Raw genomic sequence first — 23,694 nt, forward strand, 5'->3', positions numbered from 1 at the left:
ACATTTCATGACTTTTAGTTAAGCTTAGCTGAAGTTATGGTGAACTGTGGATGTCCATATATGTGAGTGATTTTAGATATTGGTGTGAAGAAGAAATTAACAAGAATTATATGAAGAACAAAAATGGCTCTATCACAGTGCAATTCAAAACAGGTTATGGACGTTCATTTATTTCATTCAAACGTTAAAAATTCATAGAATAAGGAAGTAGTACAAGAGGTTTCAGCTGTTCTTCATGCTGAAACTAAGTAACGTGAGCGAAGGCGGTGGTGCCGCCACTCAAAGGAGTTAAGTACCACGAACCAGTGTTGCCAGACCGATTAGAAGTAAAAGCAGAAGACTCGAAGATAAAAAACAGGAGAAAACAGTAGACACATAAAGGGGCTTCATTTGAGTGCAACTCCAGGGAGAGCAAAAAAATTGCCATTATTAAAGGGACAGTGGTCAAAACAAGCAGTGCAAAATGCATTATTGCTATCATTTCAAAATAAAACAATACATACAAAACAATGTTGAATTTTAAATTTCATGTTTTCCGATTATTAGGTAATCTTTTGGAGGTAGAAAGACCCTCATGCACCCTTTATATCAATAATGTTTGATACACATGTGTGTAAAGTAAGACGTAGTGAAGGAGCAAAGTGGAGTTCGAAAATGTCTTATCATGCACTTAGCGATAGTATAGCTATATGATAAAGTCACACATATTCATAAAATAAGACGATTTTTTGCTAACGATCGTAGAGAGGTGACCTAAGTTACTCTTCCAATCCAAGTCCCAATCTAAACAACATGTACTCTTAAATTTTACAGTAAATCATATAAAGATCCCTAAACTATCATGCATACAGAAGATGACGTACAGTTGTATCCTTGTATTCATATTATATACAGCAAAACTCTATAACTATATGCTCTACAGATCTTTGTGTATGCATAAAGAGAAATTTCATATTTTTATGAAAGGAAAAATGAAAATTCAATATTATTAATAATGTATTTCTTTAACTTCCTAAAATAAGAAAAAATCAGGAGATTGTTAACTTTTCATTTTCGTTCGCAGTAGATCAGTAGAACGTGAAAAAAACAGGAGATCTTCTGCAAAATCAGTAGCTCTGGGAACACTGCCACGAACAACTAAAAGCAAGAACGAATCAAATCATTCAGAGCACGTGAGTGTGTTGATACAATTAGCTACTGCCAGTAGCAGACTATGCAGTTAGTTACGACTCTAGCCGACAGTATCGCTGATGTCACTTTCGTTGCATTATGGGACAGATTTGAATTTCAGTTGTGTATATACTGAGTGGTATATCAAGGTGATCAGTGTTAAAAATTAATGCATGATTTTACTTTAGATAATTCAAATTTACTCAATTGTTGGACTCCTTAGAAGTTTGTTTAATTGGTTCCATCCTTGCAACATAACAAAAACCTAAAATGATTGAACAATACGACATCAAATATGCTCTATTATAAAGTAAAATTAGCTCTTGTTATAAAAGAATTGCCAAAATTAAATATTATCAAATTTGCTTTTAGTCGAATGACTTCATCAAATTAAAAAGCATACATACACTATGTGATCAAAAGTATCCGGACACCCCCAAAACATACGTTTTTTATATTATTTGCATTGTGCTGCCACCTACTGCCAGGTACTCATTATCAGCAACCTCAGTAGTCATTAGACATCGTGAGAAAGCAGAATGGGGCGCTCCGCGGAACTCACGGACTTCGAACGTGGTCAGGTGATTGGGTGTCACTTGTGTCAGAAGTCTGTACGCGAGATTTCCACACTCCTAAACATCCCTAGGTCCAATGTGTCTGATGTGATAGTGAAGTGGAAACGTAAAGGGACGCGTAGGCCGACCTCGTCTGTTGACTGACAGAGACCGCCGACAGTTGAAGAAGGTCGTAAAGTGTAATAGGCCGACATCTATCCAGACCATCACACAGGAATTCCAAACTGCATCAGGATCCATTCCAAGTACTATGACAGGCGTGAGGTGAGAAAACTTGGATTTCATGGTCGACCGGTTGCTCATAAGTCACACATCACGCAGGTAAATGCCAAACGACGCCTCGCTTCGTGTAAGGAGCGTAAACATTGGACGATTTGAAGGTGGAAAAACGTTGTATGAAGTGAAGAATCACAATACACAATGTGGCGATCCGATGGCAGGGTGTAGGTATGGCGAATGCCCGGTGAACGTCATCTGTCAGCGTGCTTAGTGCCAACAGTAAAATTCGGAGGTGAGGTGGTATGGTGTGGTCGTGTTTCTCTTGGAGTGGGCTTGCAACCCTTGTTGTTTTGCATGGCACTCTCACAGCACAGGCCTACGTTGATGTTTTAAGCACCTTCTTGCTTCCCGCTGTTTAAAAGCAATTCGTGGATGGCGATTGCATCTTTAACACGATCGAGCACCTGTTCATACTGCACGGCCTGTGGCGGAGTGGTTACACGACCATAACATCCTTGTAATGGACTGGCCTGCACAGTGTCCTGACTTGCATTCTATTGAACAGCTTTGGGATGTTTTGGAACGCCGATGTGCCAGGCCTCACCGACCTACATCGATACCTCTCCTCAGTTCAGTACTCCGTGGAGAATTGGCTACCACATCCCAAGAAACGTTCCAGCACCTGATTGAATGTATGCCTGCGAAGGTGGAAGCTGTGATCAAGGCTAAGGGTGGGCCAACACCATATTGAATTCCAGCAGTACCGATGGAGGGCGCCACGAACTTGTAAGTCATTTTCAGCCAGGTGTCCGGATACTTTTGATCATATAGTGCATATTTACTTGATGTACGAACAACCTAGGGTTAACTGCCACAGATGGCGGCTCCGAAATACAAAATTTACGGAGAAATAAACCAATCAGACGAAGTGTCAGCGTGAGAGTAACAAAAGAGGTAATGAAGGTCATCAGTGTACGATGTCCGTCGGTGTACGGTGTACAAATCTCTAACTCTTTCTGCGATTGCACATCCGTGGCTGTCTGCTACTATTAAATTTTTTCGTTTGTTTCCATTACGCTTTGCACTACTTTTTGGAACATTTTCTTACAAGCAATTTTACTTGCTTGTACTTTCATTTGTTTAGCATTAGCTACATTGTTAATTTCTACACTTGAACTACTAACTACCCTTGCACTGTCAGTTTTATGCATCGATTTACGTGATGTACTTAATTTCATTCGGTCATTTTGTGTTATGTGATTGTCAAAAATTTGAAAACTATTCCACATAGTTATTGGTGAATTACTTTATGATGAATTCTTTGTAATATTAACACTATTCACCACATTTATCCAAGTACGATCATTTGAGCCTTGCACTGTAGCATGGTCATGTAACTCAGTGGTCACCAATTCAGCATTTTGTTTTAGGTTGTTCACATTTTCAACAAGTATTTGGATTATTTCATCTTTGGTAGCAAGTTCGGATTTTAATTGAACACATTGATAGCATACTGAGATGCATGCTTCAGGCCTCATATGTTTATTATTTTTACATTTACCACTGCACGGGTATTTACTGAATCATAGTTTTTCACTTTTATAAGACAATTAGAACACAGAGAACTACATGTATTGCAACTTGCTTTACATTTTTTTTTTTTTTTTTTTGCAGAATATTGCCAAAGTATTAATTTTCGCTCCAACTTGTTAATGTACCTTATCTCTACCATCCGCCATGATTATTATTACAGTATTTCACTTGCTCTCTTGAACGATACCTCGCGATACCCAAGGATGTTATAAAATAGAGGATCTGCTCATATGTATCTTCATCCTATTATGTAACTGAATGACCGCCATATATGTTGCCTCAAAACATTGTGATCTTCATATGTCTGCCGTTTATCTTTATTTAAGTCGTTGCTTCAGATTTTTATTATACAGTACCAGTACAATGGTTACATGCTGCACGTATGGGTGTACAAATAGGAGTGAGAAAAAATTACCCTAAATAATCTTTCACAGGTAAGAAGATCACCAATCATAATATACGTATGGCTGTGATATATGGCTTCACGATGTTGTGGTATGGGCAGATCCTCTATTTTATAACATCCTTGGTGATACTTCCACGTGTTGTTACCAACCGCAAAGTATTCTGGGAAAAATGGCAGAAGGGTGAATCGAGAGTCCCTTGAAAACAGACCACGCGCCGAAGATCAATGCAAAGATTGCCAGCTGTTGCTGATTGATTATTTTTAAATTATGGAAGATTCTACCAAATTCTATATTCATTTTCTTCGTTGTTGTATGTTAAATAATAACCAAAAATATTATTATTACTTGTACAGTGAACGGTACTTTTATTTCTTTTATTTTCAATACTTAATTGAATTGTTTACTGAATTCCTTGTTATTTCTGGAGCTTTCTTTTCTCCTTCCTTCTGCCATCAGTTGAATATGTATGAAATGAAGACACTTTGCTCTCGCATTGCCACAGACTAACGCAACCCAAAATACCACTAAGGTACGGGAGGCAGCCATTTGAATCTAAAGCAAATATAAATATTTGCTAAGTCGCAAATAGATTTGCCATAAATAATATGACAGAAATGGGTCCGTCATGAGGTAAAATCTATTATTGTAATGCTTAACTGAATGCACAAAATCTTTTCTCGCTATCTGTAGTGTTTTTGCTCTATAGTGATTATTATAAAAACCGGAAATTGTTTATTTCTTCCACTTCTGGTTTCAAATCACCGCCGTCAATGAATTATATTCCTACTCTTTTACTCTCCACATTCGGGCCAAAATTGATGGTGACCTATCACGTAGTTCTGAAGATTTTTTATCTTCCCCACGAACTTATAAGCACTGTTAAACCAAACTCCTAGAAAAAATTCTTAACCGTGCAATTTTTTTTTTAATTTTATTTATTTCGTCTTTTTAGTCATACATAGGGGCACGAATTTTTTGCACTAAGAATTTGAAAATTTCGCGTTTCGGTTTTCAAACTAGGTGCTATCCAGAATTTTCGGGACTGGTGCTGCCATCTGGAAAGTAGTAGTAGTAGTAGAGCTTTGCACCGATAGGTGCAAAGACTAGCATATCTGGTGAATGAGTGCACCGTTTCATGCAGCTGGGTTGATGGGTTGAGTTTTCACAGTGCTTTTCATGATACTCTGTGTGTGGCGATTTTACAATGGATCCGAGAATAGAACAGCGCGTGTGTATCAAATTCTGTGCGAATCTCGGGAAAAATGCTACAGAGACCTTTGCAATGATTCAACAAGTGTTTGGGGGAACACAGCATAAGCCGTACGCGTGTGTTTGAGTGACATGCTTTGTTCAGAGCCGGCCGTACAGACATCGAAGACGATGCCCACACTGGAAGGCCGTTAGCCGCACAACGCCAGGCATTGTTGCCAAACTTCAACAACTGGTTCGTGGGGATCGACGTCGAACCATTCACGACTTTGCTGATGAAGTGGGAATTGGTTACGGGACATGCCAACGAATTTTGGCTGTTGAATTTGGCATGCATCGTGTCGCCGCAAAATTCGTGCCAAGGATCTTAAGGCACAGCGTGTGGTAGTTTGCACGGAGCTTCGTCAGACCGCATCTGATGATCCAACCTTCTTGTAATGGGTTATCACTGGCGACGAGAACTGAAAAGCAAGTTGAAAGACCGTCGGTTCGACACACAGGAGAGGATTCAAGAAGCATCGCTGGCAGTACTAAATACCCTCAAAGAACAGGACTTCCAGGATACGTTTGTTGAAGTTTGGCAATAATGTCGGGCGTTATGCGGCTAACGAGCCTTCCAGTGTGGGCATCGTCTTCGATATCTGTACGGCCGGCCCTGAACTGAGGATGCCACTCAAACACAGGCATACGGCTCATGTTGTGTTTTTCAAGAACTTGTTGAATCATTGCAAAGGTCTCTGTAGCACTTTTCCCGAGATTCGCACAGAATTTGATACACACGCGCTGCTCTATTCTTGGATCCATCGTAAAATCGCCACACACCACACACAGGGTATCATGAAAAGCACTGTGAAAACTCAACACATCAACTCAGCTAAATGAAACTGTGCACTCTCACTCATCAGATATGCTAGTCTTGCCACTTATCGGTGCGAAGCTCTACTACCAGTACTTTCCAAATGGCATCACCAGTCCTGAAAATTCTGGATAGCACCTCGTATTTCGCGTTTTGTCGCATTTTGCAAATAAAGTTTGCATTTTGTAGCTCTTGTGGAAAAGATATTCCTGATATTTTTATAGTTGTTCCTCCTATTCATAGATCACTACAAGAATAAACAATTAATTACCTAAAAACAAAATACACTGAATATTCCACTTGACATTGTAAATCTCACGCATAGAAAATTATATATTTTTAAATCAACCTGAAGGAAACCAGTAACTATACTTACTGTGAGTTGGAAAGTTTTGCTGTTTTGTCAAACACATAGGGACAAGGCACATTTAATTAAACATAAGCATGTTAGATATTTTCACATTGTTGTGCGTTCGTCACGTATCACCAGTCCATACTTAAAAAAATGAACTTCTCACAATTGGCATTGCTTGTTGGAAGCCATACATATGTAAGTGCATTTACAACAAAATTCAAACAATCATCACTTCGGAACTTTTGTCCATTCAAAATATTCACTACATTGCACTTTCAAGACAAATCACTTGTCAAGAGTTTATAGGCCACTTTGTAAAACTCCAAATACAGTACTTTATAATCACATGCTTGCATATTTTTTAAATTAAGGCAAAGCTTTAAAAAAAAACACCCCCAATGCAACAACGTCTGGTTCACTACTACATGCCATTACAGAAGGATCAAATAGCTTACCCAAAGCATCATATACTTCTGTAGTTTGGGAGCAGTGATGCCAATTCCTTCAGAGCCGTTTTCCCTTCACAAGCTTCAGAATTTCCCTTTTCAGGACAAAATTTCCCTTCATCCAAACCGTTCAAGTACTTAGTAAACGTATTTTTAATCGTTTTCGCTTCCACCCCGTCACCCCAATCTTATAACCACATACAAGCAGATACCTGACAAATTTCCTTTGAGCTTACGCAGAATTTAAACTTGATTTGTTGTTTAGGTATCTAAGGCGTCGCGATAGAGGAGGGGAAAGGATATGGAAAGGTGTAGGCCAGGACCTATGTTAAAGGTGCAATCTGTGCATTTGCCTGGTGTGACTGAGAAAAAACCCTATAAATACCTCTGTCAGGACGGACAACCTAAAGAAATCATAAAAAATGTAAAATAAATATTATGTAAATTTAATTTTTATCCTAGACATCGTGATAGATTTTAATATTAATGTAACCTAAGGTACAAAGAAAATATTAAGTATATATTTGGTATGTACTTACTTAAGAACAGCACTCCCATATTTACTGAAACGAATACGAACAGTTACAAAGAAAAGTCTAGTTGCTACTGTCTTTGGCTGTACGCGAGGAATGTTCGTAAGCACAATACAAAGTTTAGAGATACGGAATTCTTAAGAATTAATAATTCTGTGCGCACAGTCACCAGAAAATTTGTAAAGTTACACAAACACACATACACTAATGACCCAGTATTCGCCCATTTATACATATTTACATTCACGACACGCAGATTTTCTTCTCTTACATCGATTAATCCTCTTCACAATCAATTTTCTGGTTGGGAAAAACATCTTCTGATTGGGAAAACCAAACTTACAATAGTTGGAGTGGTAATTTAATTGAGAAATATTTCATCTTATTGCATTGCATTTAATTCAACAATGGGAAGATTAATTTTGATAAAAGATTTTAAATAAGCATCGTTGTAATGTTTCGAATTTAACTGAATATATTGATCGATGTGTAATGTTGATAAATATTAACGAATGCAAAGCAAGATAACTTGTGAGAATTTATGTGAAATATGTGCAACGGATTATGTTTGGGAAAAATACGATGTTGAACTTATACTGAATTTTAATGAGATTAATCAGATACATAAATATGTTCAATCTATAAATGATTGAAGAGAGGTTCAAATTTCCCTGCAATATTGAGAGATCACAAGCAATTTCCCTTTTTTTCCTTTTCTCCAAAATTTACTCAAAATTTCCCTGTGCCAAGGGAAATTTCCCTTCAGTTGGCATCACTGTTTGGGAGTCTTATCTTTTGGAAAAGCTTCAAGAAAGATCTTTCTGCACATTTTCTTAAAGTAACATTCAACACTAGCCCTCTTTTCACATCGTAACAAACATAAGTGTGCTTTAGTTTTTTCGCCAAAGAGACTCTGCAACATGTTCTCTATAGCCGTGTCCGAATCTTCCAAAATGCAACGTTCATGCCACGTTCTACTGTTCGGTCAGCGAAAAACTGGGGTTTCCAAATTAATGAAAACGGACTTATAAAATTTCGCGGAAAAACTGTTACTTTCGCGTTTTATCGCGCAATTGAAACCAATAAAAATACGCATAGAATGCCATAAAACGTCAAGAAACTGAAAATTACCTAATTCTGACCCATTTCGTTTCATCGCGCATAGCGAAAAACTCATACCTCTAGTTATACATATTCCACTATTACGTGCATATGAATGACTCGTCAAAGGTATAAAGATATAAAATACATAGTAATGACAAATATATACTGATTGCCAGGCCCGTAGCCAGCCCGAAAATGTAGGGGGCCCGGTGGAAGTTAAGGGGGGCCCGATCCAAAAATATTAGTTCATTCCATATTATAGTTCATTTGCAAACCTACCGTGAAAATTTTAGAGGGGGCCAGTAAAAATTTAGGGGGGGCGACCCTCTAGACCCCCCCTGGATACGGGCCTGCCGATTCATTAAACTACTGATACATCTACGATATAAAAGCAGTACGGAAAAATATACATCTCCAAGACTATCAACAAACAAATTCATTCACATATCTAAAAATTCATTTACAGAATAAAAGCAGTGCTGGAACAGGTTATATTTTATTAACTTCGTGAATTCTCCTTCTTGTTCTGTCCTTCGAATATATTGAGGAAGTTTATTATATAATATGGTACCCATAAATGTTGGATTCCTTTCGTATAACTTTGTGCAGTGTTGTTTGCTGGGGATTTTATCCTTACTCCTGGTTTCATATTTGTGTGTTGATGGCGTGTTAATAAAGTCAATGTTGTTTCTAACAAAGAACCATGCGAGTAAAGAACAATTTTCTTTGTGTAAGTGTACCTCTATATTTTTTTCAAGTACAAAATTCCTGTAGTGGTATCCGTTCGTGACCAAGCAGCTAGCACGAATGCTTTCTGTATGCATTGCTCTGGATTCAATCCTATGTATGGGTGCTTGTTTTGGATAAAATCTCGAGCAATAGTTCAAGATCCCACTGTAAAAAGCAAACATCGTCTCTATATCCTGGATGCTCATCAGCAAACCCCTCTCTAAAATATTTATTTAATATAGCTTCACCATAGCTTTGTGGTTAGTATACTTGACTTAGATCTCCGTTCGATTGCCAAATGAAACTCACGTGCTTTGGATCTCAAATGAAACTGTATGTGCAAGTTTCTGATGCTGGAAGAAGACATTTAGCTCCAAATCAACCAAGCGAATGTATTGTACTGTTACATTTATCATATTACTTTTTTAAAGGAAGAACAATATCAAAACACAAAAGCAGTTGTAAATTCTGCTTTATTTAGAGCAATCACATGAAATATCAATTTTCTATGTAAATAAAAATTAATAAAACGACTTTGCATTTTAACTCTTCGTTGACCGCTGCATCGATTTTGACGATTTTTGGTACATGAGTGGATCCTCGTCTAACTTAAGCTTTTGGCATACTTCATTCAAAGCATGAAGGGGTAAGAAGGAGTGAAATGTATAAATAAACGATATTAGGATCCAATTCATAGTTGTTAAGGTTACTGAATGGATAGTGACATTCATGATGCTATTTAAGTCCAAATTCATCCCCCGTCGGCATGACGGATGAGGAATAGAGGTCGAAAGTAGATGACATGTAAGAATATTGGAAAACAACCAGTACTGGAGTCCAATCCATAGTTTTCGGAGTCGCTGAGTTGAATAGTGACACATCCGATGTAGTTGAAGCCCAAATTAATCCTCTGGAACGGAGATGGATGGGAAGGTTAAGATGTGAAAATTATCAAAAACGATCAATATTAGTGTTCAATCCGTAGTTTTGGGTAATTGAGATGAATAGTGATAATGCTGATGTCGTTTAATTCGAAAATTCATCCATGAAGCGTATTCTAAGGGGAAAGGGAAAGGGGTTCAAGCACTTTTCGTAATTCCATTCTCCCTAGAATGGGTATATTACCTAGTTATTTATGAATTTATTCCGACCTATTATTTGTTTTATTATGATCCAATTTGAGATAGTTTCAAACGATTTTCTTTATTTTAAAATTATGTTCTTTTAATACAATCAAAGTTAAATGTTAGGGGTAAATAAATAAGAAATAAACGTAAATGATATTGTCAATTGTTACTTATTTTACAATTTGACTCACTTGAAGATATCAATGAAAATTGTTATTGTCATTTAGATTAAGTTTTCTGAGCATCTATACGGAAAGGAAGCAGAAAACGACTCAGCACAATCAATATCATAATCAAGGCTCCTCATAAGCCCGTGTAACATTTTTTTTTTAATTTACAAGACATAAACCACACAACTGAAACAAAATTTTCTTACGCTCAAATAAAGAAACATTCAATTTTTTAATCTGTTTATTTATAGGTACACCCTTTTTGACCTTTTAGGCTAAAGGAGATCAAAGAGTAGTGAAAAAATGAATGTAAAGCAATTAGTGGAATGATTATGCTGGAGGAGACGGGAAACATCTGCTATCACGGACAGGTCTTATCCATTACAAAATCATATGACCTGGGATCTAATAACAAATACCTCTCACCTGAGGTGAGTGTTCTACTACTGTATCACCGCCACAAAACATATTACACTTGCTTCCAGTGTTTCAGTAAGTTTAGTGACAAATATTACAGTTTAAAAACGGTTCATGAAGTGATTGAGACACAGCCCATCATGTCATCCTTGAAGGAATTTTCAATATTATTACGTTTCGCTAACTAACAGGCCAGACCCTGTTCGTTCTTCCTTGTCAGTTTAAAGATCTGCTCTCCACAAAAAAAGGTATTCTACCAGTTCTTGCTCCAACTTACCCGAAACAATTAGAGGCCTTCCCAAATTTCTAGAAATTATTTCTTCAAAAGTTTTATTGCCTGTAGATGCAAGCGTATAGAGTGTTCATTTCGGCATTTTTAAATGTTTGGCTGCTTCTGAGGAAACTGGAAAACCTCAAGGAAACCCAACGGATATGATGTTATCCTATACAAACTCACATGACCTAGGATCAAACCGGGAACACCTCGCACCAAAGTGAATATTCTGTCACTGAACCACTTGACTCCACCTCCGAAATTTACCTTAGGGATTATTATCCTGGGCAAAATGATCACGATATGATATGAAGGATGTGAGACAAGAACATGGTAACCCACAATTTTACTATTTGAAGAAATAATGGTTTTCTGCTGCACAATTCATTTTAATAGTTAGAAAGCTGATTTTTCACATACAACTATACATAAAGGACTAAAATAATTGTATCAACTGAAGATAGCGAATTTCTAATTTTGTATGCTGCTGTATGGGTTACCATGTTTCAACATTTAAGCCATAATTGATACAAACATGATCTTCTGAAACTTGTGTTTACTTTGCACCATGGCTTACATTTTGTGTTGTTTTCTCATATCAGGAAACAAGATTGTTGACTCATTAATACAAAACATGGGTATTACAGAAATGTACCTAACGACATAAAGAAAACTCGAACGAGTGGGGTTTTAATTCAGCTAATGCAAATATTACAAACTTTGTGAAAAACCTTATTATCAAAATCGATTCTAAATTAAGAAGAAAATCTAATATAAAAACGAATTGTTTTCACAATATCTAAACAGAAGTTTACACGAAAATGAATCTTGAAAAATCTTTGTTTTACGTCCCACGTTTATGCTGGCGAGGCTAAAGGAGACGGAAATGAATCTTGGAGTATATTCCTGTTACTCCATGACGTGTTGGTCCTCCTCTGTATCATCAAGTTCTCCTATGTTAATTTGATACACATGTTAGAATATTAACATTGGCGCTATTTTCGTTTTTCACCCCAAAGGGCCATTTCTAACCTAACCGAACCCAACCCTAACGGTAGTCCAGTTCCACTCCACCGGCCTTGAATATATGTCACAATTAGGTTTGTTTTCTACATCAAACGAAAGCTATAGTTACTTAAGATTCGAAAAGTGGGATGTAGGCCCTTGTACTTCACCAAAGTAAAGCAGTATTAATGAAAGAAAATCACGTCAGACGACGTAAGAATAATAGTTCTTTCGGTTTTTGAAGTACACGGGTCACATGTTCACTTGTTTGCCCAAATTATTACCTGACCAGCCAACGAGTGTGGATGGCCTGTTTTGGACTAAAATGGAAGCAGCAGTGTTTATAACCGCATTACTTGTAATCAATCTATCACAGTTCTTTTTGTTCTGTTCGTAATAAATCACTTCAGGCATATGCTCAAGTCAGGGGCAGATCCAGGGGCGGGGCGATTGGGGCGATTGCCCCCCATAATACGGTATTTTTTTATTTTAGAAATAAAACCTAAGAATTTTCATCTTTGTATTATAAATGTAAAATAAAACCTAAAACAGGTAGGCCTTAATTTTTTTGTTTTACTTTGCAGAAGTCAAATAAAACAATAATTGCAAGAAATTACTTACATTGACGTTCTTGCTCAAAAAAAGGTCCACCTTCGAAATCGCAGGTGGCCATTTCTGTTCTAGAAATTGCAGACAATAGCTTCTTCTCCTTTTCTAAAGTTGTTTTACTCTTTTTTTTTTTTTTTTTTTTGCAATACACTCATACCTTGATTTGACTTCGAACGACCGCACCCCAAACATTCAGCCTGGATCCGCCCCTGGCTCAAGTTAAGACAAAAAGTTTCAAAAGTTATTGAGGTTATTTACAGAACATCTTAAGTAACAAGCAAAACGCAACTACAACAAAAATACACCATCCATATTAACTTGCGAACAAACTAGCGAGCAGCGTTTTACAGGCTGCTCCTATTTTATAATGACATCGAATAAAACGTAATCAATTTTTATACAATCTGCTTAATACACGGTAGAAGCTCACTGAATTGTCAATTGTTCTATGCTGTTCTTAAATTGGTAATTTCCATTCATATATCACTATCCACAATACATCTGCATTACTGCAGGAATGGTTCACTACAACCACATAACTTACGGCTTTCTTTATTAAGCGGAATGAGATTAGACTATGTATAACGTCCAAACTGCAACTTTTAAAAACCGTTGGATACACTGCAGAATGACACCTCCGTTCCCCTGTCCCACCGCGCTTGCCAAGATACTTTTGTAAACACAAAGTATCCGCCATCCTTCCAAAACCGCACTGCTATTCTGGTCAGGTAATACAAAATCTTGCTGGACCAGCCAGAATCCGGCATGAATTCCCACCAACGCAGTGCGTATTCCGGAAGAATGCGAATACATACTGTGCTAATGGAAGCTTGCTGTTGCAAAAAATTGTTACCCTGGATTTTTATTGGGCCAGAAACGGATCCTCGTAAATTTTTAAAAGACACACAGTGTTGCTGGAAATACTTACTGAATTCTTGGTGGTCCAGCAAAAAAAATCTGGGTGAGGTGTATTGAAATTACTAAAGTGCAATACTTTATACCCCACAGCAACTACTACAATGCAAAATTTGATATCCCACATTGACCGCTTTTATTGAAAATACAGCATGATTCACTCAACCCAATTGCACCAGTTGGTAACCTTTATCCTAAAACAATAGTGGATTATGCAAAAGCGAATGGGAAGTACCCAGATTAAATTCTGCAAAATCATGAAAACAGATCATGGTAAGCCACGTACAGATCATGATAGAAAACACAGTGCAATTTACCTCATCATTTCCCCACGATGATCAAGTTGTGTTATTTTCGCGACAATACTCACTTTCTGAGTCACTCAACAATAAATCATCTTCATTGAATTGGCTGTAAGAAACATCAAATGTGCTAATTCTTTTCTTTCTAGATGGGAAGGTGTTACACGGTTCCTCATTGCCCGCCATCTTAACTGTGGGTTACCATCTTATGCATTCCAAAAAGTTACAGAGAGGCTTACCATAAGTGAATATTACTGTGATCTATAGAGCACAATTTGATCGCGGACAAGATTAAACGAAGCAGTATGCTTTGCTCTCTATCGGGTGCATAAATCAGAAATTGAAAATTTGTACGTTATCATGTTCTTGCCTCACACCTTTCATATAAAACTCACTGAAAGTGCATCTAGAATTAATATTTAGTCGAAATACTGTAATTTATTCTATAACTTTTTCTATCAATTCATCTTTTTGGATCTGAGTTTCTGTATTCCTACAGCTATAGCGTTTCTTAATGAAATATTAAACATTTAATTGTACTTACTCTTAAAAAAACACCATATTTAGCTTTCACTTAAATATATTTAATTTTCCTTTTCAGGTTAACACATGGTCACCCATACGCCCTTATAAAATTGATTATTACAGTGTTGGAACGTTGAAGAGGACTTTACCATGAAACATGCTGAACTGTTGATCGTGTGGTTAGTGTGCCTTGTTCGGATATTGCCTATCCATGCATTTAAAGACACAAGCTATAGACTGCCCACCGATATTATCCCCGTGCACTATGATCTTCGAATTCTTACTTATTTTGAAGAAAGAAACTTCACGTTTGATGGTGATGTGCGTATCTTGGTGAAATGTATAAAGCCCACGACAGCAATTCGACTTCATTCAAAGGATCTCACTATTGATACAGATTCTGTGTTAGTGCTAGATAGTAACGAAAATTTATTGTCAATCTTGAATCATGACTTCGACAAGAAAAACGAATTTTATACAATTACTTTGAAGGAGGCATTGAAGGCTGGTCATGAGTATGTTGTAGATATACCATATAATGGCACACTTACTGATTTATTGTCTGGATATTACAGAAGCAGCTACGTTGACCAGAAAACTAAGGAGAAGAGGTGAGAATTAATTAACTTCTTATGTTATTGATGAATTTCTTTTCCTTTCTGCTATCAGTAATACTATTCATTCTAGCAACTGGACACATTTAATTTTCATTATCTTCATATCTTGATTTATATATTGATTTTAACTTGAGTGAGAATATTTTCAATACTTTAGAAGGTACGTTGCAGTTTGTCAAAGGTACAGTTTGCTACAACACAGTTTTGATGCTGTTTGCCATAGCACTTATATTGTAGATTTTGCGCGTTCAGTGCATAAAAAAAATGCTCATTTTGGTTGTATTTCAGCTTTAAGATCTCTATCTGAAACTCCTTTCAGAGCGTTTTACTTTGCGATAGTCGTTATGGCCGTAATAATTATTTGTTGATTTTTTGGTTGCTTCGCGTTGCGATTCGCAAATTTTGCGGAAACTGCTAAGGGATTTGACCCTAGAAAGCATACCAGATACTTAAAGGCGTTGCTATAAAGTTGTACAGGTCAGTTAAGCATTGTTCTTGATCATATTGCTAAAATTATTTTAATAATAGTAATATAATAATAATTTCTCGGCATTCTACGGCTTCGAAATTTATTACACTTGGGATGTGTACTCATACAACAAAAATTCATATGCCTCTGCTTTTACCTACGTACTATAGGTATTATTCTTCATTTGAAAGAAACACACAGGATCGCCAATGTATAATAGCATAAAATAATGACTGTATATTAAGTCGTCAGAAAATATTGTTAATAAAAATATCAGGAGGTAAAGGAACCCTATAGGGTCAATCCATTCTAAGTTATCGGGAAGAAAGGAAAATTGCCGCTAGATCTTTTCAAAAAATCTAATTTGTTAAGAAATATTGAGTCGATATAAGAGTACTTCAAAACCACAACTAGTTTTTTTCTTTTTTTTTTTTTTTTTTTTTGTTTACAACATTGCATGGCGACGCAGCGGCTGCCGCCATTTTGCGTTTTCTCGATTTTAGACGTTTACGTTGTTTTGAATATCTCAGCATGTATTTGTCCTACCAAAATGAAAATTGCTGGACGTCTTCAACTTGTGCAGAGCTAAAACTTTGTCCTCTTAAAATTTTTGCTTAAAACCACTTGAAGGGGTTGAAATCAGGGCCTACAGTAGCAACATACTTGGACATTGAAGACGTGTTTGGGAAGGGGAAGCAGCTGACGTAGAGGTCTGAATTTGTGTGTGCATGTCCAACGCGGTCGTAAGTTTATACAGAAAACTTTGCAGACCTGTAGCTGCTCCCAAAGGCCTGAAAAAATTCGTAAAGTTGCGGAACTATGTCAATTTGGAATATTTCACTGTCCAATATCTCCAATGGGCGTAGGAAAAATCTGAAATTTTGGGAATAGTTACTCCTTTAGTGTATCATAACACACAACAAAGCGCGTGTTGTATATCTGCATTCTCCGGTGTTTACAGTGAGTGAGTGTTCACTGACTGGGGAATGTAGATCAAACTAAAGGACAACAGTCTCCTACTTGAGTTGACAGTTGAAACAAGAATAAACAAGGATTGAATATTTTGATATAGCAAGCAGCAAGCGTAATGAGTACTTACAGACTTTTTGTCAAGTATGCACTTTGAACTTTCTCACCTTCTGCTAATAGCGGCATTCTTCACCAGTGCTGCTGTGGGTGTGATAAGATAATGAGTCACAACTAGAGGAAAGAAACAAACTTGAGAGCCTTGACTGGACTAACCATTCATCCTACTTTATTTTACTTCATAACAACGAATTTTTAGTTGAATTTGTGAACAAAACACCTCCTAGAGTATGACGTCATTTGTTAATACTTTGATCCCGTTCTGCTCAAAAACACAAAACGCGCTTTGTTATGTGTTATGATACACTAAAGGAGTAAATATTCCCAAAATTTTAGATTTTTTAAATCCAAGTCCATTGGAGATATTGGACAGTGAAATATTCCAAATTGGCATAATTCCCCAACTTTACGAATTTTTTCAGGCCTTTGGGAGCAGCTACATGTCTGCAAATTTTTCTGTATAAACTTATGATCCGGTGGACAAACACACACAAACTCAGACCTCTACATCAGTTGTCTCCTCTTCCCAAACATGTCTTCAATGTCCGAGAATGTTGCTACTGTACACTCTGATTTGAATCCCTTCAAGTGGTTTTAGGCAAAAATGTTAAGAGGACAAAGTTTTAGCTCTGCACAAGTTGAAGACGTCTAGCAATTTTTATTTCGGTAGAACATGCTGAGATATTCAAAACAACGTAAACATCTAAAATCGAGAAAACGCAAAATGGCGGCAACCGCTGCGTAGCTACGAGATGTTGTAAAAATACAATGATCATGGTTTTGAAGTACCCTTATATAGGATAAACATTCCTGAAAAAAAAAATGATTTTTGGAGATGGTCGAGCGGTACATGTTTGATCACTTAAAATGGATTGACTCTATAGCAAGTTTATAGTTGTCTCCTGATATACATCTTAAATGTTTGCTTCTATCGAAACATTTTTCGCAAAGAGTTTTAAACATTGATAATAAAAAATTAAACTAATGTTTCTCCAGTAAGTATCCAAGCAGAATTCCATGACTATTTCGTTTATTATCTGGCACCAGTAAACGCTCGATACTATTTGGCAACGCCGATTTCTGGAGCGTTTAGCATAGCCCCAAGAAGACCTAGTGATCCACCTTCAAAGATTCATGTCTAGATGTAGATAACTCTTAAAATGTAAATAATAATAATAATAATAATAATAATAATAATAATAATAATAATAATAATAATAATAATTATTATTATTATTATTATTATTATTATTATTATTATTATTATTATTATTATTATTATTATTATTCCATGCACTTCGTACAACTTTACAAGAACGTCCGTTCTACTCTATGATGAACTGAACGAGAACATTTCAGAATAATGAAAATAAATCTTCGAAATATTGGTATGAAGAAGAAAGAAAAATTGGGTGGAGCGAAATTTCAATGAAAGAATGAGGAGAGAATTGCAGTACTAGGTGCAGTCGAAAACAGGAATAGAAACTGACTTTGGACATTATCTGATGATGTATTATTATGGAAATTATAGAAGTAGCCTAGGTTAAAATGGAATGATTGATACCTATGGAAGTGCGTAATATATGAAATCTAGATTCACGACGACAAGTGACATACCAGTGATGATAAAATACTTCATGCAGTTCACAAGGCTTCATAGACGCCAGGTTATTTTAGGTTACACATTCTTCGGGCTTCGTTTCTGGTTGCATGTAAATGAAAAAAGTAACAGGTTGCTTTGAAACTTTCTCTGTGACTATTGCTTTTCTCCGTTGTTAATACCTTAGAAGGTTAAATGAGAAATTTAGTTTAGGCAATTCGAATGATGATTTTAGGATATACAGAAGAGAATCCACCCAAAAGAAAGGGATTCACACATAATAATACAAAGCTATTTTAAGAAAATTAAAACAACGAGCGGAATGTTTCTGAATGCACCAATTTGTGGTTATATTTTGAAGTAATGAGCCGAAAATACTAAGTTCATGCACTTACCTAATATTTTATTAGTGCTGAAACATGAAGAAAATGAATTGTTTGATAATTTAGTTAAATCATAGTATTGTATTTCATAGTAATTTTTTTTTTTAGTTTGAATTCTTATTTGTATGTTCTGATTTAGTTTGTGGCGAGAAACGTTGGAGATCATTACAGTTTACATTCTCGAAGACTATGTTCTCGCCGTTTCTTCAAGTTCGATCATTATTTTTTCCACATAAATTTTGCAAGTAGTTGGCTCAAGAAAACTATGATGAAAATCAACAACCATTTCTTCTCGTAAATTACATTCGTTTAAATGTTCAGTAATTTATATTAATTACTTTTTTTTCCTTTCAGATGGCTAGCTGTGTCAGATTTTGAACCCACAGACGCCAGAAGAGCATTTCCTTGTTTCGATGAGCCAGCAATGAAAGCGAGATATAAGATTACCATGGGAAGAAAGGAAGGATACGTCTCCCTCAGCAATATGCCATTGGAAAAAACTGAGCCAATGTAAGTCCTACTACTGCATATTATTCAAATCTAAAATTGTAAGTTCTAAGAATAACAATTCGATATTCTAAGAAGCTATTGATATTTGATTCGATATTTATTCGATATCTATTCGATATTTGTGTATTAACACACTAAATCTATAAGGAATTAGGTTAGGAATTGTTCCTGGGGATTACTGGCATCTATGCCCTATAAGAGCCCATACGTGTGGGGTATGATACCACTTGGCTATCTTACTACCCGGGAAATTGGAGAAGGAAAGCAGCCTGGGACGATATGTTAGGTACCATCCCGGGATTTTTGCCTGCCGTGAATGAGGAAAACACAGGCAACATCTCAGTCTGGATGGCTTGCATGGAAAACTTTTAAACTTTTTCGAGCGAGTGCCCCCATCGGGAATAGAATCCGGGACATTTAAATTTATAAATAGATATGCGTATTGCCCTTAGAAAACAAGAATATAATTATACTTTGAAAATTTGTAGCACACTTCCATTTTATTTACAAATGGCACGATCAGTGCACAAGCGAATCAAATCTACTTTTTTGGCCATTTTGGACGTATTTTATCTTTCAAATCTCCATCTGAAGTTTCATTCAGAACTTAAAAGATTCATATTCTTATAGTGTGAATAATTGTGGGTTTATAATATTACAAAATCAGTGGTAACGTTTCTATATACTTAAGGATGTCTTAACTTTGTCTCTGTTTCTTTTTTAAACTTCTTTGGTAACTGGACTTGTGCTCTGAACGCCTTAAATAGGAATTCAAGTGAATGAAGCAAGTTTCTACCATTGGATATATATGATAATAAGGCTTGTATGTATCTCTTTATTGCTTGATAACTTTCATTTAAAAAAATAAAATGAAATCTTTCAGTTTTAAGTCCCATGGTTATGCCGTGTAGGCTAAAGGAGACAATAATAATGAAAATGAATGAAATAATAGAATGAAGAAAGTGGGAGGACCCTGAAGAAGCCCCTACAAGGTGTTTGTTCCCCACAAAGGCCAGTGAGCTGGGATCAAACCATGGACCCCACGGACTGGTGGTGAACTCTTGAACACCGCGGCTGAACTTTCATAAAAGCCTACAGTGTATGCGTTGTTTAGGTTGTATGGAACAATTGGTCTAACTATTCCAGGCCGTTAGGGATTTCTGATGCAGTTAGTTTATGCAGAAGTTGAATCTTACTTATTGTGTCATAAACATACACGAGTTTCTTTATTATTTATTAGAATGAACTTGATAAAAGAAATAATATTTGATTTCCTACCTGATTTGTTAATTTTTCGTAGTTCATATTTTCGCTAGATAATAGTTGATAGTATATGACCATTACTTATGCTCTAGTGTTTAGCGAATGCGCCTTTTCTATACGTGATCCCAAGTTCGATTCTCGGTGGAGAGATTAGTAGCAATTTTAACTGTCTTTGATACTTCTGTATTCGTGTCCCTATCGTGTTGAGATACGTAGGAAATGATAAACGAGTGAAATCAGGATAGGTAAATCATGTTTTATATATATATAAAAAAAAAACTTATCTAGCGCGTGTCCCTTTGATGTATGAGATTCTGGGTTGGACTCTCGGTTCGACAGCACAAAAACTTAAGTTTCAAAGTTAGTTAATTTTTTTTGTGATCCACAAAACGGTAAGATTTTCTCGTGTTGTTCTCGTAAATTTTGTTGAAGTCTTGTCTCACTTTGTTTCTCGAAGAATTCTTTTTCGTCCTGTCTTGATTCTCGAAGAATTCTATTTTCGTGTCCTCCCGATTCTCGGAAAGCTTTTCTCATGCTGTCTTCAAAATTTTCTTGTATCGTTCTGTTAATTCATGTACATATGCCCAAAATGATTGTCGCATATCTATTACTGTATTCTTGTGATAATATAATTTGATAATGATTTTGCATTGTATTTTTAATACTGATATTATGTGCATAATCGGAATATGTACCCTGTATATTTGTGGTAAATTTCATAGGAAAAGAATTATAAGTACGAAAATTAGAATGAGTAAAACAAAGTGTTGTTAAATGGACAAGAAAATTTTATTGTTCTTATTTACTGCACTTTTGACATGAAATTTGCCATATACATGTCTTTTGCCGATTATACACATACTAACATTATATGAAATACTGGGTGAATTCGGAATCAAATTATATTCTTAAAATAACATGTTTATAGACATGCGACAATAATTTTGGACATGAGTGTACAACAATTATGACCTGATTTCTTGCCTAATTCAATCGGTCAAAAAGTGCAAAAGCTTTTTCAGGCCAAGCATCCTAAGCGAGATTTTCCTGAGCTTTCTTTATTCACACCAGACAAATGTCGAGATTGTACCTAACATACAGGTCCCAAGCCGCTTCGTTCTTTCCCCTATCCTTTTTCCTCGGATAGTGTGATTCCTGAAGGATATCATCCTCCTACATGACGGCCTAACGTGATCATAGATGCCGAAAGCGCAGATATCTAATTCCTAATCCTAATTCTAATCTTGCCTAATTTAATCTAGTCCTAGAAAGATGCCTGACTTACGCATCCGCGCCTGTGCTAAATAAGCTAAACAGTTCATGATTTGTCTACCTTCTGTACTTGAGTAGTGGTCAAAGTAGGAACATTTAGTTATTAGTTCTTCACTTTATTTGTGCTTATTTTGTGTAGCTGGGTCGCATACGACCCCAGGGTGTTCTTTCTGCTACGAAAATAGCATTGTTAGAAACTTTAATTTTTGGTGTTTTCTTTCGCACTCTTTACGGCTGAAGGGCAAAACATCATGGCGTAAATAGGTAAGGAAATTGCAATATTGAGTAAGGAGACATCAGCCCCAAACTGTAAAAGAATCACCAAGTGGAAGACCTATTCGGTGTATTTTTCTTCCCCGGGACGAACAACAAGTGTGTGTATTGCTTACGTAGCTTATGTGCTGAACATCGCTTTGGAATGTGTGGCGAATGTATGTGAAACGCACTTCAATAATGCTGTGAAAAAAATCACATTTTTTAAAACTTCTGCAGCTGTTTCAAATAATTTGAACGGGAAAAAAATATTAACATTTGGATGACTAATAAATAATATAATGAACAGAAATTCTGTATTCTTCTAATTGGTGACCTACCTGCCTATAACAATAACCTAACCTAAATTAATGCAACCTAATCAGTTGGAAAAATACATGTTAGGTTAAGTTATAGATATACGTCGGAAGGTCACCAGTTAGAAGATTACCGAAAATTTAATAATAAACCATTAACGCAATGTTTGTATTCAATAATCAAAGCAGTTCTCAGACTATGAGAAATTTCACTTGCATAGGTGTGAGTACACATGTTGTGGTCTAATCTGCAATAAATTAGCACATGGTAAATGCTCTTACTTGACTGATGGTTTCTAAATGTATACATGTTGTAATGAGTCGTATATGACCCCACGGTGTACTTTGTGTCATGGTAATGCTATGGTGTTCTTCCAGGCCTAGAAGTGATCAGAATCCTTCTGCGAGACGAAACATAGACTACGAAAAGTGTGATAAAGCAACATTTAAACTATATTTATCATTGGAGTATACTGTATTGTGTAATAAATGACTTGCGTATCTTTAAACGTTGATAAGTGCTCATTATATTCGTTCAACCATTTTATCAATTTTCAGTGTTTATGCTATGATTCACACAACACTAAAACAGTGTTTAAGATACTTGGTTGAAATGGTATTATTTCTCTCGTCGTCTCGAAAACAAATATTGAAAAATTTTTCATTTCGTCTCTGATTCATTTCTTCACTTCTCGCCCCCAGTTATTCTCTTTCATTATTAATCCGTCTTCTTTAGCCTAAAGAGCAGAAACGTTGGACATTAAACTAAAAATAATCATTTCATTTTCTCAAATTAATTATGAATATGGAATATAACCGAAATTTTCGATAATATTAAACTCTTTATTTAGTAATTATATAGTCCCCATTTTAGATGCAGATGATGTCTTATGTAATTAATTCTGACACATTATTAAATTTCAGTGAGGACAAACCAGGTTGGTTTTGGGATCATTTCGAAGAGTCTGTTCCAATGTCAACGTATTTGGTGGCGTTTATAGTTTGTGACTTTGCATCTGTTGAATCAGTGAAAAGCTTAAGTAACACAAGGTTCCGAGTCTGGGCTCGGAAAGATGCTATCGACCAAGCCAAATATGCGAGTGAGATTGGACCTAAAATTCTGGAACATTTTGAGGAGTATTTTAATGTTAGTTATCCCCTTCCGAAGCAAGATATGATAGCAATTCCTGATTTCAATGCAGGAGCAATGGAAAACTGGGGTCTTATTACCTACAGGTAAGAATATTCTAAAAATATATTCCTCTTCGTAATAGTATTTCATATAAAATTACTTCATTATATGTAGACGCAAAACAGTATATCTACTTTTATCAAAATAAAAGGGTTAAAGAATAGAGTAAGGATACTGATTGGGTATTTCAGAT

At 36.1% G+C, this 23,694-nt stretch overlaps 1 protein-coding gene and 1 long non-coding RNA gene across 6 annotated transcripts in view; one reads left to right on the forward strand and one right to left on the reverse strand.

Annotated features, from left to right (window-relative positions):
• LOC145678599 (uncharacterized) overlaps positions 1–6,834 on the reverse strand; it is a 245,489-nt gene extending 238,655 nt beyond the window's left edge. The window contains exon 1 of the long non-coding RNA XR_014130409.1: positions 6,406–6,834. This is a non-coding gene — a long non-coding RNA (uncharacterized LOC145678599). The remainder of the gene's footprint in view (positions 1–6,405) is intronic.
• LOC145678596 (aminopeptidase N-like) overlaps positions 1–23,694 on the forward strand; it is a 124,039-nt gene that overhangs the window by 40,306 nt on the left and 60,039 nt on the right. For 4 of the 5 annotated variants that reach the window (XM_081748936.1, XM_081748939.1, XM_081748935.1 and 1 more), the window contains exons 2-4: positions 14,617–15,151; positions 19,050–19,205; positions 23,234–23,545. In XM_081748936.1, the coding sequence (XP_081605062.1) occupies positions 14,691–15,151; positions 19,050–19,205; positions 23,234–23,545 (929 nt within the window). In that variant the 5' untranslated portion in view covers positions 14,617–14,690. Of the gene's footprint in view, positions 1–10,744; positions 10,925–14,616; positions 15,152–19,049; positions 19,206–23,233; positions 23,546–23,694 lie in introns of all 5 variants that reach the window. The other variant, XM_081748937.1, reaches the window with a different exon arrangement.

Source organism: Thermobia domestica, chromosome 2 (genome assembly GCF_964235325.1).
Source record: "Thermobia domestica chromosome 2, izTheDome1.hap1.1, whole genome shotgun sequence".
Taxonomy (NCBI): Eukaryota; Metazoa; Arthropoda; class Insecta; order Zygentoma; family Lepismatidae; genus Thermobia; species Thermobia domestica.